At 44.1% G+C, this 17,106-nt stretch overlaps 1 protein-coding gene across 1 annotated transcript in view; it reads left to right on the forward strand.

Annotated features, from left to right (window-relative positions):
• The window catches only part of inppl1b (inositol polyphosphate phosphatase-like 1b), a 41,410-nt gene that overhangs the window by 878 nt on the left and 23,426 nt on the right, over positions 1-17,106 (forward strand). Inside the window, exons 2-10 of the mRNA XM_079503046.1 lie at positions 2,832-2,895; positions 8,267-8,405; positions 9,664-9,790; positions 10,130-10,270; positions 11,503-11,590; positions 13,002-13,079; positions 15,237-15,383; positions 15,700-15,814; positions 16,416-16,516. Of these exons, the coding sequence (XP_079359172.1) occupies positions 2,832-2,895; positions 8,267-8,405; positions 9,664-9,790; positions 10,130-10,270; positions 11,503-11,590; positions 13,002-13,079; positions 15,237-15,383; positions 15,700-15,814; positions 16,416-16,516 (1,000 nt within the window). The remainder of the gene's footprint in view (positions 1-2,831; positions 2,896-8,266; positions 8,406-9,663; positions 9,791-10,129; positions 10,271-11,502; positions 11,591-13,001; positions 13,080-15,236; positions 15,384-15,699; positions 15,815-16,415; positions 16,517-17,106) is intronic.

Raw genomic sequence — 17,106 nt, forward strand, 5'->3', positions numbered from 1 at the left:
GATCATTACACACACACACACACACACACACACACACACACACACACACACACACACACACACAACACATGTGACGTGTTGTGATCATTACACACACAACCACAATAGTCTGTTCCCTCACCTGCTCGCCAGCTCGGAGTGTGAAAGATGTGCCATTTAAGCACCTTTTTTCCTGCAACTGTAAACACATGAGGTCAGCGATCATGTCTTCATATGGTTTGGCCTATACAAAGCTTCCAGTAAAAGCTGGTGAACAATGTGGATTTTAAAAATATCTCCTCCATATCGTCATCGAAGCTTTGAATTTACTAGGGTTAAAACTTCGAAAAAACGATTGAAGGTTAGCCCTACTTATTTCATATATTTTATTTATTGTGTGTGGTGCTGTCTAGAGGGTATGCGCGTGACATCATCATCATACCCGGAAGTTATGCGGGAACGCCTACTGAGTGGCAAAAAACTACTTTCTGGCCTTGACAGCCCATACATCCAAACAGAGACGTCATATTTGATTGCATGAAATGACTTTAAACAACATTAAAACCCATTTTGGGCGGGAACCCTTTTTGGTGTTTTAAACATTATGTTATAATTGAGCTATTGAAAAATAGCAGATCTACAAGCTCATAGCGCGCCACCGAGTGGCACGCTACGAGCTTGTAGGTCTGCAATTTTTTAAAAATCGTGAAAATATTTATTTCAGAAAACTGGAGGATTTTAGAAGAATTCTTTTAAATTTCGAGGTCAGGCCAAAATGGGTTAAATTCACTTTGTCACTCACTTTGCCACTCGATTTGCCACTCGATCTGCCATTCACTTTATGCATGCGCATACCCTCTATTGTTCACCCATTCACTAGACTTGTGTGGATTATAACACACAAGTCACAAGTCATTGTTGTGTGATTCTGACTTCATGGACACACTGGTCAGGATTTGAACCCTGAGGAACCTCTAAAAAGCATTCCATTATTGATCCAGAACCCTGTGAAATGTAAATGCTCCTTGAGTAGGCATGTTGGAGGCTTAGAGCTGTCTTGGACCTCTTTTGGATAAACGGGAACATCTACATTGAACCAGTAAAATGTACCTTTTAATGTATTACTGCGCATCCTGGAAATAACCGATCTATACACAAGCTCACAGATCTGCTATTTTCAAAGCAACACCCGAGCGCAACCAAACATGCATGATACAGGATAGAATCTCCACTAGTCCCTCACTAATTACATTTTAGCCTAGTTTTTATTTGTTGATGAAATGAAATTGTCAGTATATATATTCACTCGTAATTTTAGTCATTGTAGCTTAGTGTTCATTTCCCTTTTTATGTTTTCGTCGGGGGGGAAAAAGGTTGTCGACGAACATTTGTCATCATAATAAGTAATCGAAAAATCGAAGTCATTGTGTTGTCATCATCAAGGCTTGCCTCGAGTCGAGCTGCGTGCTCTCAGTTGGCCCCCCACCGCCCCCCCATCGGCCCCCCGCCGGCCGCCCGCCGGCCATCTCCCCCGCGTTCCCCTCCCGCACGTCCTCCCCGCGGGGGCCCCTGGCTGGAAGGAGGGTGGGGAGGGGAGGGGAGGGAGCAGCCAGTGACCACACCGCCGCTCTCGTTGCTGCGCTGCTCAGCGGCCCGAGCCAGACACATTCCTGAAAGCTGAGCCTGCCTGCCTGCTTACGCTGCTCCCTTTTTCCTTTACCCCCCCCCCCCCCCCCCCCCACCCCCTTACACACACTTTTTTTTCCTATATTTTTTTTGCTTTCTCTAGTTCCAACTAAGTATTGTTCTGCTGTTCCCTGCTGTGTGTCAGTGGTGTGGGTGGCAAGTACTTAAGTACATGTACTCAAGTGCGGTACTTACTGTATAAGTATACAATTTTGAGGTATTTGCACTTTATTGGAGTATTTCCAATTTCCAATACTACTACTCCACATCTCAGAGGCAATTATTGTACTTTTACTTCACTACAGTTATTTGTAAACTTCTCTGTAGATTTAGATTATTATTATTACAAAACATACATTTAGCACTTCAGCTATTTTCAAATAGCTATTTTAAATGGAACATTCTGTATGATTAGTACTTTTACTTTTGGTAATTTAAGTGATACCAATATACATTAGTACTTTTAGTACAATTTTAATTATGTACTTTTACCCGTAACAGAATGTTTCTATATTGCAGTATTACTACATTCGAGTACATTTCCGACCACTGCTTGCTCTGCCGCGGCCTCGCGTTGTTCTTCAGTGTTGATGGACAAAAGCAGCGATGACACACACACAGTATTGTGACCTCACCGGGGCTCTAAAATGAGACGCGACACATCAGTAAAGTGTGAAATCACTGGCGTCTTGTATGTGAATCGTTTTACGGTGTCTTTAACGTGCTGCCGAACATCTGGTCTTTATTTTAACCCATTTCGGGCGGGAACCCCTTTTGGTGTTTTAAAGCATTATGTTATACTTTAGCTATTGAAAAATAGCAGATCTACAAGATCATAGTGCGGCACTCGGTGCGCGCTATGAGCTTGTAGGTCTGCTATTTTTGAAAAATCGTGAAAATGTGCCTGAAATCTTTGAATATATATTGTTACAGAAATCTTTGCTTCTGGGGAGGTCACTGGAACAACATATTTTCAGATGGGGGTCGGTGGCCAATTACATATACTTTTTGGGGTCCTTGACATGAAATATTGAGCACCACTGATATAGAAATTTCGACCTCAGGCCTAAATGGGTTAAGGCTGAATTGAAGTCTCTCTTGTTGACTGCTATTTAAGTGTTATATTGTGGCAAAGTCGTAACGGAATTACGTTCTCGTTTTAACAGATTCCAACGCCACGTTCACACATATCGCATCCTCCCCGACGCTGAGGGTCTGCTGGCTGTGCAGGTGAGGATCCATGTGTGTGCTCCCCTCTCACTCAGCAATCAGCATCACCTTGTTGAGACAACACACACACAGCCACACGCACGCACGCACACACACATTCAAGCAATAGAACAGACTACGTTAGAGATCAAGACCGAGAGACGAGTACTACGAAGCCAAGTACAAGAGAAGTTGTCATATTTTATATCTATAAAGCTCATTTCTCGCCCTCCCCAGGTGAAGAAGACTCAGAAAGAGTCCAGTTGTTATTTTGCCTGAGCTAACGTGTTTTGGTTTCTGGTCTAGAGGGGGCGGGTCGCGGCAGAGATTTGCGCACGCCCTGATTGGATCTCACCGATCTGTCCGTCACCCCCCGGCCCCTCCTTAGTGCAGCGCTACGTCGCATCATTTGGAGCGACGCCCACCCGGAAAGGGTTGACTCCTCCCACTTCTAGCCCAGAGCGGCCAATGCGTTCCTCCAGGCTTTCATTTGTTTTTGCGCCGACGAAAATGAAAGCCTGGGTATCGAGGCTAAAGTGATATCTGAGCCATGCAGCAGAGCTCGCCATTACAAGTACATCAACATCAAAATATTAAACTTATAGTACCAAAAGTACCAGCTCAGTGGCCTTGTGGTTAGAGTGTCCGCCCTGAGACTGGGAGGTTGGGGTTCAATCCCCGGCCGGGTCATACCAAAGACTCTAAAAATGGGACCCAGTGCCTCCCTGCTTGACACTGAGCATCAAGAGTTGGATTGGGAGAAAGTCCCTGCGACATACTAGCGTCATGTCCAGGGGGTGTACTTGTACATCAAGCTGCCTCACGCTACAGAAACAGGAGATAGGCTCCTGCCCTATGGGCCTCATGGCTCGGCAAGGCTACTACTACTACTTAGTTACTTACCAAAAGTAAAAGTACTCATTGTGCAGAATGTCCCATTTCACAAGTTCAAAATGTATACACAAATGTGTCACGATGACGCATTGTGAGCTTGTAGATCTGCTATTTTCCAATGGCCGAAATATACATATAGGGCTATAGTGGTTAATGTACGTTTTGTGATAATAATCCAAATCTGCAAAGTAACTAGTAACTAAAGTTTACAAATAACTATGTTAGTTCAGTACTTGAGTACAATTCACAATTTACAAGGCATTTAGCAGACGCTCTTAATCCAGAGAGCTTACATTAAGCAATAACAGAAAGCATGGCAATACATCACATACATAAAAAAGTAGTTATCATGAAACATGCGTAAGCTAAGAACGTAACAGTGGAATATCTATATAATGAAACTATAAACTATACATACTATACTATACTATACATATGTACTATAAAGTGCTATGACTAGATAAAATGCAATTCTCTAGTGCTGTAATGCTATAAGTCTGTATGAAATACTATCTAAGTCTACATAAGTAGTAAATAGTGCTATCTAAGGGGCTATAGGGCAAGTGCTACGGGCCATGATGGAGTCTGAAAAGGTGGGGTTTTCAGACTACGGCGGAAGATTGGGAGTGAGCCTGCAGTTCTGATTAAATGTACTTAGTTTGATACTGCACAAGTGTGCAGTTTGATACACACACACACACACACACACACACACACACACACACACACACACACACACACACACACACACACACACACACACACACACACACACACACACACACACTGCCCCAAAAACAACCAAACTGTAAGTACAGTGCAGAACAACAGGCCGTCAGATGGTCCAGAGAGAGATAAACAATGGTTTGTTCTCCTCTCCTCTCGTTGTGTAGAGGAGAGAACAGGGAATGCGTTTGTCGTTCTCTTTCTCTGCCGGATCTGTTAAAAAAGAAAAAAAAGCTGATTCCTTGTTGTTTGAATAGCATCTCTACCATGAGGCTGCATGCTTGGAGCATGATCTCAGTGGCACAGAGGGGAAATTGTGTGTGTGTGTGTGTGTGTGTGTGTGTGTGTGTGTGTGTGCATGCGTGCGTGCATGTGTATCACAGATTCCTACTTTACCCACACATTGGGTCATTGACCGATGGGTGGATTTATTTGTTGCGTGCGTGTGTGTGTGCGTACGTGCGGGCGTGCATGCGAGTGACTGACTTGGACGTTTGTTCTATACATAATGGGTCCGTTGATGTGAGATACTGTATAGTCATGGTGGTGAGTGTATGTTCTTTAATAAACATACCAACCAGAATGGATTGTTTCGTTTCGTTTTCATTATCAAAGTGGAGAAAAGTGCAATGTAGGACGCACGCACACGCACACACACACAGTCACACACACAAAGACACACGCAGAAAAAAGAATGTTGAAGGGGCAAACCACAAGCCAGCCTCTGCATTCTTTAACAGTGTCTGCTCAGTAAAACTCAGAGAGCTGCAGTCAAGGATTGTCTCTCAGTCATTATCAAGGCTTCGACCATATTGTACATATACTGCATTTACTCCACTATACTCGCAACATACAGTATATTGTGTGTACGCTTTGACTTTGGTTTTGTCTATGAGGGCAATGGAGATATTTTTGGGGCTACTTTGCCTCTTGCTGTCTCTTTTTTTCCCTCTCGTTGCTTTGTAATTGCTTTTCAAGCGTTCCTTGTGGGATGAAAAATTGAAAGCATCTACTAGCCTATTTGAAGATTTCCTGGCAAAAGCGCCAAGTACTGTACCTCGTGTCCAAAAAAGAAAAAAAGGTTTTCTGTGACTCACCACACAATGAAAACAAAAGTATCTAAAATAAGTTCTGCCCTGAGAGCCTCAAAGCCTCAGCACATGTGTATTTTGTGTGTGCGTGCGTGCGTGCGTGCGTGCGTGCGTGCGTGCGTGCGTGCGTGCGTGTTTCTGAGGCTGTCATGGTGATATATCATGCTTGCGTGTGGCCTAAACGTGTGAGAGTTGACATGAAGAACATCATGCTGTTTGTATATGGGGGTCTGTACTGAACAACCTGTATGGTGTAGAGCACACACTAAAGGTCAGGAGGTTTGAGCACTGGAACACGCTGACCATGTTGAATGGTCAGCAGCATGAGTGAAACAAAGCAAAGACCACAAAACTATGAAACGTGATCAAAAGTTATAAAAGTGAGACTTAACGCAAGATTTATAAGCCCCGATGGTGGCCGGGGCCCAGTTTGATATGGAAGGGTATAGCTCATTCCATCATTTGGGGGCTACTACTGAAAATGCTCGGTCACCTCTAGCCTTTAAATGTGTCATATAGGAACGTCAAGTTTCAACTGGTTCCTCAGACTGCAATGACCTTAGGGGAGTATAGACTTCAAGAAGTTGAGAGAAAAGGAACCGGTCGGAATAACGTGTTCCTTCCACGCGCTACGTCCGGCCAGGTGAAAAGAAGCAGCTTGGACTAGTCATGTATTAACCTCGCCTCACCAGGCTTTCCACCACCTCGGAGGAAAGCCTGGTCTCTGTTTCAAAAGTCCGTATGATCCTGTCGGGAGCGGATGATATCGTTACGTCATGTTGTAGTATTGTTTTATAGTCATCAGGATGATATCGTTACGTCATGTTGTAGTATTGTTTTGAAGTCGACAGGCTGGAACAACAGGCGGCAACTTCCTAAAAGCTCTCGTAGCCTGTAGCTTTTCTTGAGAAAAATCGGTTTGAGGGAAAAGGAAGTTGCCGCCTGTTGTTCCTGCAGCCTGTCGACCACAAAACAATACTACAACATGACGTAACGATATCATCCGCTCCCGACAGGATCATATACCCTAAATTAAATGGTGCCCAGGCTACTCATGCATATGAAGGAAGCATGAGTTCAGTCCGCTGCCCCCCTCCCCCCAGGTTGGCAGAGGAAGTGTAGCGCCCAGGATTACATTAGATAATTGACACATGGGTGAAAAGAAATGGGCTGCAAAAATCGTGGGATAAAAATTAGAAGAAAAAAAAAAGAAGTTGAGAGAGATACTGATGTGCCATATACATAGTAGCACCAGTATGCTGCTAGCTTGTCTGTGTTGCATGTCACCGACATATATTTACAGTTGAGTCTTTGTACTGTAGGTAGTGTTTTGGGTCATCACAGCCTGTGAACATGCACACATGTTTGTGTGATGATCATAAACTGAAAGCTTTAACCCATTGAAATCCTCACTGGGGTCAGTGTAAACTTAAAGGGCCCATCGATTCTTTCTATAGAGTTAAGCACTGAGTTATGTACTCATGAACTATGTAGTACTTTGTATAAGCTGACTTCTGTGTGTGTGTGTGTGTGTGTGTGTGTGTGTGTGTGTGTGTGTGTGTGTGTGTGTGTGTGTGTGTGTGTGTGTGAATGGTAAATGGTGCATTTATATAGCGTCTTTATCCAAGGCGCTTTACATAGATTGTGCATTACATTCACCCATTCACACACACATTCATACACTGATGGCGGCGGAAACGATGCAAGGCACCAACCTGCACATCAGGAGCAATTAGGGGTTCAGTGTCTTGCTCAAGGACACTTCGACACTAACTCTGGGGGAGCCCGGGTTGGAACTGGCAACCTTGCGGTTACTATCCAGCCACTCTACCCCTGAGCCACCGCCGCCCTGTGTGTGTGTGTGTGTGTGTGTGTGTGTGTGTGTGTGTGTGTGTGTGTGTGTGTGTGTGTGTGTGTGTGTGTGTGTGTGCGTGTGCGTGTGCGTGTGTGTCCTGGGCATGCCGTTAAACTGCTCTGCTGTAACTACCATCGTCATTGTAGTAGGTGCATGGATGCATTTGCAACTTCTGTGGACTATGTAACTTGCATAAAAGCAGGCACCATTCACCAGTGGAATCTACCAACACAGTCAACGCTACCTGACGGCCCCTCCCATGAACAGCTTACTGGGAAGAGAGGCAATATAGACCCGGCGGCCGTCCAGCGGTATGTCCGTCCGCTGTCGGACTAACCCCGGAATAGCAATGGGTGGACTTCCAGGCCCATGCATGAGAACATCTACTTTAACACCAAGCAAACAGTGCAAGACTAAGAACTTTGTTTCCTATGGTGATCCAGCCTATAGGACACATACCCACAGACTGGTTGTCGGATGGTTTCGACAACTTGGGATGCCCGCGCCCAAAGACGAGGCAGAAAGGCTGGCAAAGTGTGCCATCTCTGCTGCCCTGTATGGCGGAGCTGCCACTGCTTGTGCCCATGGAGCTGTGCTGAGTGATGTGTGTTGTATCATGAGGACATATCCATGAGTTTGTGAATGTAACCTTTACTGCTCCTAAAATATTTGTCTTCCTGTATGCTTGCCCTGTGTGTGGACATAAATAAATTGTTAAAATGTATGTGTGTGTGTGTGTGTGTGTGTGTGTGTGTGTGTGTGTGTGTGTGTGTGTGTGTGTGTGTGTGTGTGTGTGTGCGTGTGCGTGTGCGTGTGTGTCCTGCAGACCACACAGGGCGTGCAGGTCAACTGTTTCCGTACTCTGGAGGACCTGGTTTTGGGGTACCAGCACCCCCATAAAGGCCTGGTCACTCCACTCCTCTACCCTGTCTTTCGTGACACAGAGACTGGGGACGAGAGCTCAGGTACTGTAGTTGTTCCTACACACATTATTATAACATATACTTACTGTATTAATATGAATGGTTCTCAACTGGTTTCATACATGTTCATGTTGACCTGTGAAGTTATTTTCACCCCTGTGTACATTTTTTAATGTGATCCTGGGCTCTACACACCCTCCGCCAACCTTGTCCCCATATATGGGGGACATGGGGAGAGCAACGGACGAGCAATCGGTCCTGTGTGTGTGTGTGTGTGTGTGTGTGTGTGTGTGTGTGTGTGTGTGTGTGTGTGTGTGTGTGTGTGTGTGTGTGTGTGTGTGTGTGTGTGTGTGTGTGTGTGTGTGTGTGTGTGTGTGTGTGTGTGTGTGTGTGTGTGTGTGTGTGCGTGTGTGTATGTTGACAGCATTTTCAGACATGAACCTTGGTGGAAATGATAAGTAGGCTATCCCCGAAGTGAAAAGATCACATGGTCACAATAAATCATGTCAAGGTGAAAATGACAAAACTGGTCATATATCGTAGTAATGGGCGAGACGTAGCACACAACGCGCTCGTGTGGGGGTTGCACCTCCCGATGCCTTCTTAAAAATGTAATGAACAACAATAGCAGAGAGAACGGGGATCACAGGGAATATGTCTTTGCATCTGCCCTTGGCTTGTCCCACACTATTAACACGATGGACGCCAAAACGCTTCGGAACCCGTCAGTTGACGGGTTCAGATTTAACCCCGTAGGTCGCAGAACCCGTCATACGGCGGGTTGTAAGGTTTATATCAGTACCAAGCAGCCAAAGCTCAACACTAACCTTTCGTGCTGCCCAGGCTGCTAGACAGCGCCAACGTTAGGATCCACTCATTGTCGTTTCTTTGTTGCTTGTTTTCTACGAAAAATACTCCAAAGTTGTTGTTTTAGTCCAAACCGCCCGACGTTCAGATGTAAATAGTGATTTCTGATCGCATCGCGCCAGCCATGTTACCGCTTGTTGTGAAACCTAACACATGTCGGCTGCTGCTCGAAAACGTTTTAACTGTCAATAGAGGGTATGTGCGTGACATCATCATCATCATACCCGGAGGTTACGGTATGCAGGAACCACTACTGAATAGCAAAAAAACTACATTCTGGCCTTGACAGCCCATACATCCAAACAGAAAAGTCCTCTCCGATTGCATTAAACTCACTTTGACACGTGATGTGTCACTCGATTTGGCCACTCACATAATGCATGTGCATATACCCTCTATTAGTTTTGACATCCCATTTTGTTTGCATGGACAGATGATGAGAAGCCAGTGTTAGGCCCAGTGTCAGCCAACAACACAGTGCCTTCCACAGGGCTGCTAGCACCAGCAGTACCACCCAACACACCTTTCCTGAACAAGTTACAGGAGCTGACCGCACCCAGGTACTTTAACCCTTTTAGACCTGAGGATGATTCTACAAATGTCTTCTAAATCTTGAAATTTCTGAAAAACCCCATGTTTCTATGTCAGTCGTTCTCAAACATTTTCATGTCAAGGACCCCCAAAAATATATGTAATTGGCCGCAGACCCCCATCTGAAAATATGTCGTTCCAGGGACCCCCCCCCCCCAGAAGCAAAGATTTGAGTTAAAAACGTTCGCTCTGAAATAATATATATTCAAAGATTTGCACCACATTTTCACGATTTTTCAAAAATAACAGATCATGTAACTCATATTCTAGACTGTATTCTTCCACTCTCCTCTCTGTTTTAACGACAGCATGGCAGGTGAGGTGATCGCGCTGCTTGGTGACTACCTGCGCAGCGAGCTGCTCTTTGACATCGAGGGTGTCAACAGAGGGGAGACAAGTCTACGACACCTCCAGCGCATCCTCGGCACCTCTTGCCAGGGCCTCAACAGGTTAAAATGACTCTGGTACTTTTAATGGTTAGACTCGAGCCTATAGGCCAGGGGTGGGCAACAGCCTCTTTTTGATCTACCATAAAATGGGGCTATTATTGGCTGATCAGATTGGGATTGAGTTGATCACAAACAAGTGAAACAACCATTATTATTAACCATTATTTTTTGAGGGGCATACATCTTTTCTCCCCAGACATTCAGATTTGATCCCTTTATTGTTCATATTAAGTTATTGACTCATTCTTTGTTTGGTTTTTATTATTGGTCAACTAACTTATTCTATCCATGTATTATTTTAGACATGAAATAGTGGTGGTTTTCAAGTGATCATGTGGCCAAAAACATTGCCCACTCCTGCTCTAGTCTAGCATAAAGCCCTATATGATATGATAATATTATAATATTATATATAAAAATATAATAATAATATAATAGTCTAACGCACGTCCCACTGGGAGGAAACCCCGGGGCAGACCAAGGCGCAGTTGGAGGAAACACATCGACTCACTGGTCTTGGAACGTCTCAGAATCCCCCAGGAGGAAGTCACTAATGTTGCTCTGGAGAGGGAAGTCTGGAGCACTCTGGTGGAGCTGCTGCCCCCGCGACCCGACTACGGATAAGCGGTTGAAGATGAATGGATGGATGGATGGTTCCTGAACCTTTTAGCTTGAGAACCAAAAGAGAAATTAGACCTATGCCCGAGACCCAAACTAGTGGAAATAGCTGATCTACAAGCTTGTAGATTGGCTACTATTTTCACTACTTCTTAACATTTGTTTTCTAATTTCTTAGATTTTTCTTTAATTTCTTCATGAAATTAATGCAGGGGGAATTTATTTTTATTTATTTTTAATTCATGAAAAATGTTGCTTTCTTGGGAACGTTTTTTGAAAATGTTTTGAAATGATAATTATTCCAAAACAAGATTTAGGAAGCGAAAAATGTAAGGGACCCATAAAAATGTGTCCGCGACCCACGGATGGGTCCCGAGCCACTGTTTGGGAAACGGTGGTCAGGACAGGAACAATGTGTGCAATGTACTGGATAATGTAGGAACTTAGGAAGGCACACCGTAGGGAACAGTGGACACACTGACCTACAGTGTGTGTGTGTGTGTGTGTGTGTGTGTGTGTGTGTGTGTGTGTGTGTGTGTGTGTGTGTGTGTGTGTGTGTGTGTGTGTGTGTGTGTGTGTGTGTGTGTGTGTGTGTGTGTTCATCTGATCCACAGTGAGATTGACCTGACCCTGTCTAGTCTGGAGACCCTGGCCAAGGTGTTTGACCACCCTACTTACCCTCTTAAATGCACAAAGGCCCTGGTACGTTGACCACCCTACTTACCCGCTCTTAAATGCACAAAGGCCCTGGTACGTTGACCACCCTACTTACCCTCTCTTAAATGCACAAAGGCCCTGGTACGTTGACCACCCTACTTACCCTCTCTTAAATGCACAAAGGCCCTGGTACGTTGACCACCCTACTTACCCTCTCTTAAATGCACAAAGGCCCTGGTACGTTGACCACCCTACTTACCCTCTCTTAAATGCACAAAGGCCCTGGTACGTTGACCACCCTACTTACCCTCTCTTAAATGCACAAAGGCCCTGGTACGTTGACCACCCTACTTACCCTCTGAAATGCACAAAGGCCCTGGTACGTTGACCACCCTACTTACCCTCTCACATTCCCAAAGCTCAACATAAGAACACCGGTGAGGCCGCCTTCTGGGTCTACATGGCCCCAAGTTGTGGAACACACTACCACTGCACCTTAAAAGGGCCTCCCTTGCTGTTTTTAAGAGCGAGTTGAAAACTTATTTTTTCAACTTTTTGTTTAGATTACAATACAATTGTATTGTTTTATTTTCTAATAATTTGTATATTATATTTGTCTTGTATTGACCTGCTTTTGTTTTCTGGCATTCCGCTGCTTGTTATTTGTTTTATGAGAAGCACTTTGGGTTGCATTTTATGTATGAAAGGTGCTATATAAATAAAGTTTATTATTATTAATATTATTATTATTCCCCCGTTGACGTAGATTTACGTCAAGTCTAATCCAACGGTTAAGTGCCCATGACATAAATGTATACGTCATGTGGTCTTTTCAGTGGTTTATGATAGGTCGTGCTCTTCACCACCGCATGAATAGCTCTCGGTTGCTATAGGCGATCGATAAAACCGGAAATGAACGGGAACTCGGGAAGCGATTATTATTATGTCTTAAATTATTATTATTACATTATTCACGGTGATGATCACGGTTTCAAAAACAATGTGCAAGCTCGCTTTGTGACCTTGCATATCTGTTATTATTGAGAACTACTGTTCTAAACCACTGGTCTAAATCCTAAGATTCCTCTGAAAAACATATGTTACTATAAGTATATATAAGCTAAAATCTAAAATTATACAGATGCCTTCCTGGATTGAATCAAGGTTAATTAAATAAGGTTGGAAGCGAAGACCGTACGGTGGACTCCATGTTGCTCCCTGGAAGGAAAGAAACATGCCCAAGGAAGCTGAACGCAGAAGTGTTGGCTGCAGTCCATTGCGCATGTTTCTTTCCTTCCAGGGAGCAACATGGATCGAGTCCACCGTACGGTCTTCGCTTCCTTACATTATTTAATGAACCTTGGAGTGAATGGGGTAATGAAGGTCTGCATCTATTTTTGAATCCGCATTAATAAGTATCCTCCTGTTATGGTGTGTCTGTGTGTGGGACATTAAGGGTCAAGAGTTGGATCTAGACAGCCTGCTCTGTAAGATCTCAGCCCTGGTCAGCCTCCTCACCTCTCTGGAGAAAAGAGTAAGTTGAAATGACCTGAAAGTATATGTGCTTCAGCTAGCCCGCATAATCGTACTAGAAACTTCATTAGGAATGTGGTGAGGTCTTTGCATGTTCTCCCCGTGTCCCATAGGGTAGGTAGGTACCCTCACAAAATCATGCAGTAATCCTGGTCTCTAAACTACGTCCACCTGTCCAGCCGGGGCGCCTGATGGAGGGGAAAGGAACTGGTCGGAATAACGTGTTCCTTCCACGCGCTACGTCCGGCCGGGGAAACTCTCCCCTGTCAGGTGAAAAGAAGCAGCTTGGACTCCTCATGCATAGAAGGAAGCATGAGGTCAGTCTGTTGCCCCCCCAGGTTGGCAGAGGAAGTGTAGAGCCCAGGATTACATTAGATAATTGACACTGGGTGAAAAAATGGGTTGCAAAATCGTGGGATAAAAATGTATATCAAAAAAAGGAATGTGGCATGATATACACAGTAGTATAAATGTTATGTACTGTACATGCGGTGGTAGAAAGTAACTAAGTGCAATTACTTAAGTACCATTTTGAGGTATTTGTAGACCTACTTTACTTGAGTATGTCACATTTTCTGTACTTTTACTTCTACTCCACTACATTTCAGAGACAAATATTGTCTCTCCACTTCACTACAATTATTTTAATTACTTTAGTTACTCTAGTTACTTTGTAGATTTTATTACATACAAACATACGCATTTCGACGCATTGTGAGCTTGTAGATCAGCTATTTTCAAAAGATTGCTATACATTTGAAATCTTGATTATTGATTATTATTTTGCATAATGAGTACTTTTACTTTTTGTACTTTAAGTACATTTTGATGTCGATACTTTTGTACTTTTACTCAAGTACATTTTAAAGTATTTCTATATTGCAGTATTGGTACTTTTACTTAAGTGAAAAATATGAGTACTTTTTTCCACCACTGTGTACAAGCTTCATTAGCAATGATTAGATGTAATAGTAGCCCCATATGTGCCCTCTCCCTACGCTCATTCTGTAGCTCCGAGATGAGGTCACACACTGGGCCCCTCCCACCCCGTTCAGAAACGGCGCATGTTTCCACAAGGAACGATTCTTACCCTTTTCTAAACAATGAATCCAAAACGTGAAGGGGCAGAAAGGGTTTACACTAATTCAAACTTAGCAACGTCCAAGAAAATCCAACTTTAAATGGTTACACGAGCGTCTAGCGGTTGTTTAGCATGTTTTTCAAGGAAGTTGAAAAGCTTTAGCGCCTCCCCGGCGCCTCCCCTGGTCGAAAATTTCCAACTGACTTCAGTTCACTCGACATGCACGCACACACGCACGAATCCCTTGATAAACATGGAAGCGGCTGACTAAACCAACCGCTGTAACGCTCGTAACCGTTTAAACTCGGATTTTCTTGGACGTTGCTAAATTTGAATTAGTGTAAACCCTTTCTGCCCCTTCACGTTTTGGATTCATTGTTTAGAAAAGGGTAAGAATCGTTCCTTGTGGAAACATGCGCCGTTTCTGAACGGGGTGGGAGGGGCCCTGTGTGTGACCTCATCTCGGAGCTACAGAATGAGCGTAGGGAGAGGGCACATATGGGGCTAGATGTAATAGTACACATTAGAGCACGGCGGTTTGACTCGATATAAAGTATCAACCATCGCCAAATGAATTAAATTTTCACCAGAAACAGACTGTATCAAATATGACTGACTGACAATCGAAAGCGATACAGAGTCACCTCCCTGCCTAAACGCCGGGACAATTTGTTTATTCTCAAAAATGTCATGACATTAATTTTCATTAATTGTTATTTTTCGTTTTTCTTTATGACCTCAATTACACCCAAACAACCTGAACTTTGAACATTCAGTGGATTTTCTGTGTCCTGGGATTTTCTCTGTCTGTGAAGCCTTTTGAGCTGCAATGAAAACAGGCAAAAGTTCAGGTTTTTTTGGATGCAATTGAGCTCAGAAAACATTAAAAAAAATAAGAAAAATGTCACAATCCCTTTAAACAATTCTGAGATGATTCCTAGAGAAACTACTTCCAGGACCCAGGCGATGGATGCACTTCCTCATTCGTTTTCCTGCATGCTTGAAGACACAGTTTGGCTGCTTATGACGACGAGAGATGGTTGTATTTTAACACAGCCCTCTTGTCTCTGTCTGGAGGTACTCAAAGCGCTCCAGGATGCGGTGACCAATCACAATCTGGCAGTGCAACCTCCGCCACCACCACCCGTCCAACCAGAACCAAGCCCTGCTCCTGCTGTGAAGAGCCACAGCAACAACAGGCCACTGCCCGTCCACTCCTTTCAGGTCAGTCAGTCAACAGGTTTCTGGGGTACCTTTGGACAAACTGACACGCTGTGTGAGGCGAGCTTGTAGTATAGCTGCTATTTTTGTATCTATAAAATATGGATAAAGGGTTTATAAATAATTATAATGATTGTGTTGCTGTATTAACAAATTTAGCTGGGGACCCTGCGGAACCCCCTCTTTGGTTGTAAATCCACTTTCTGTTAATGATATTTATATTTTACCTGGGTGTGTGTGTGTGTGTGTGTGTGTGTGTGTGTGTGTGTGTGTGTGTGTGTGTGCGTGTGCGTGTGCGCGCACGTGCGTGCGTGCGCAGGTGAAGATGGTACGTTACGGCAGGCAGACAGTCTCTGTGGATGTGGACACAGGGGTGTTGCTCTTTGACAGGAAGACTGGCTCGTTTGGTGTGGAGACAGTCTCGCACGACCGGAGTAAGAACATTGTCGTAATACCAATGCCATGTCCAGGGTTTGATTTTAGGTTTCGATTTTTATTGCAGCATCTCATTTTCAAGGGGGACCCTTAATTGTTTTAGTCACCATAGCTTAGTTTTTATTTAGTTTTCGTCAGTGAAAAAAAAAGTTGACAAACATTTTTTACATCATAGTTTTAGTTGATGAAATCAACACCACTGTAACCTTCTCCATAATGAGTAATGATGACCTAGAATTATGATGTGTAATCAAAATGAAATCATTCATATGCCAATGAAATAATAATGATGTAATGACATGATTGGATCACACCCACCACCTGGCTGTATTTAAGGGTAATTAGCCAAGATGGTAGATAGACCCTGACGAAGACCATTAGGTCGAACCGCGTATAGGACGGTCCTGTTATTTATTTGCCTCGCTCATCAATACATTATTTGAATCTTTTTTCACCAATAAGACGGAGTGCCTTGGATTCCCTTTTTTCTTTTCAAGTCTGCAATTTACACCTTTGGGAATCAAGCAGTACAACTTGAAGGAAAGATACCTTTTTTTGTTGTGTCTAACTAGAATTGTGTGCGTTTCTTCTGCGTGTCAGTCCTGCAGCTCATCAAGTTCCAGAGCAGTCCGGCCAAGCTGCGCATGGTGGTGGACAGCCAGCACAACACTCCCCGAGAGCTGACGTTCGAGAGTGTCCGGGTACGTGAGAGAGAAGGCTCAGACGTCCAGTTAAGGGACGTGCTGAAAATGTCATTTTCATAGCGCTTTTCCAAGTGCTCAAAGCGCTTTACAATGGTTCATTCATTCATACATTGGGGAGGTGAAGCGGCAAACAGTCGACGCCAGCGTCCTTACTTCCCACATTCACACACCAATGGTGGCGAGCTCACACCAACCAACTCATTGGAGGCAATGTAAGGTTCAGTGTCTTGCCCAAGGACACTTGTGGACAGGAGGAGCCGGGATTCGAAACACCAACCCAGGGATCATTGGACGACCTGCTCTACCTCTTGAGCCACAGACTGAGTGATGTTAGAGAGGCAGGGGCTGAAATTCCTGTAAAAGGGCACTTTTGGCCCAAAAATTCAAAAAATAGCCGATCTACAAGCTCACAACGCGTTGTGCTGCGATGCATTGAGAGCTTGTAGATCGGGGCGCGACCGCTCACTCTTTAGCTACTGAAGAAGTGACATGGATTTCTACACAGAGGACAAATTCGTTCAAGGCAATTCTCCTGAAAAGTAGGGGGGGTGCATTTGCATCTCTTTCACCATAGGTGAAAGGAGTTG

The sequence above is a fragment of the Electrona antarctica genome (genome assembly GCF_951216825.1).
Source record: "Electrona antarctica genome assembly, chromosome: 1".
Classification (NCBI taxonomy): domain Eukaryota; kingdom Metazoa; phylum Chordata; class Actinopteri; order Myctophiformes; family Myctophidae; genus Electrona; species Electrona antarctica.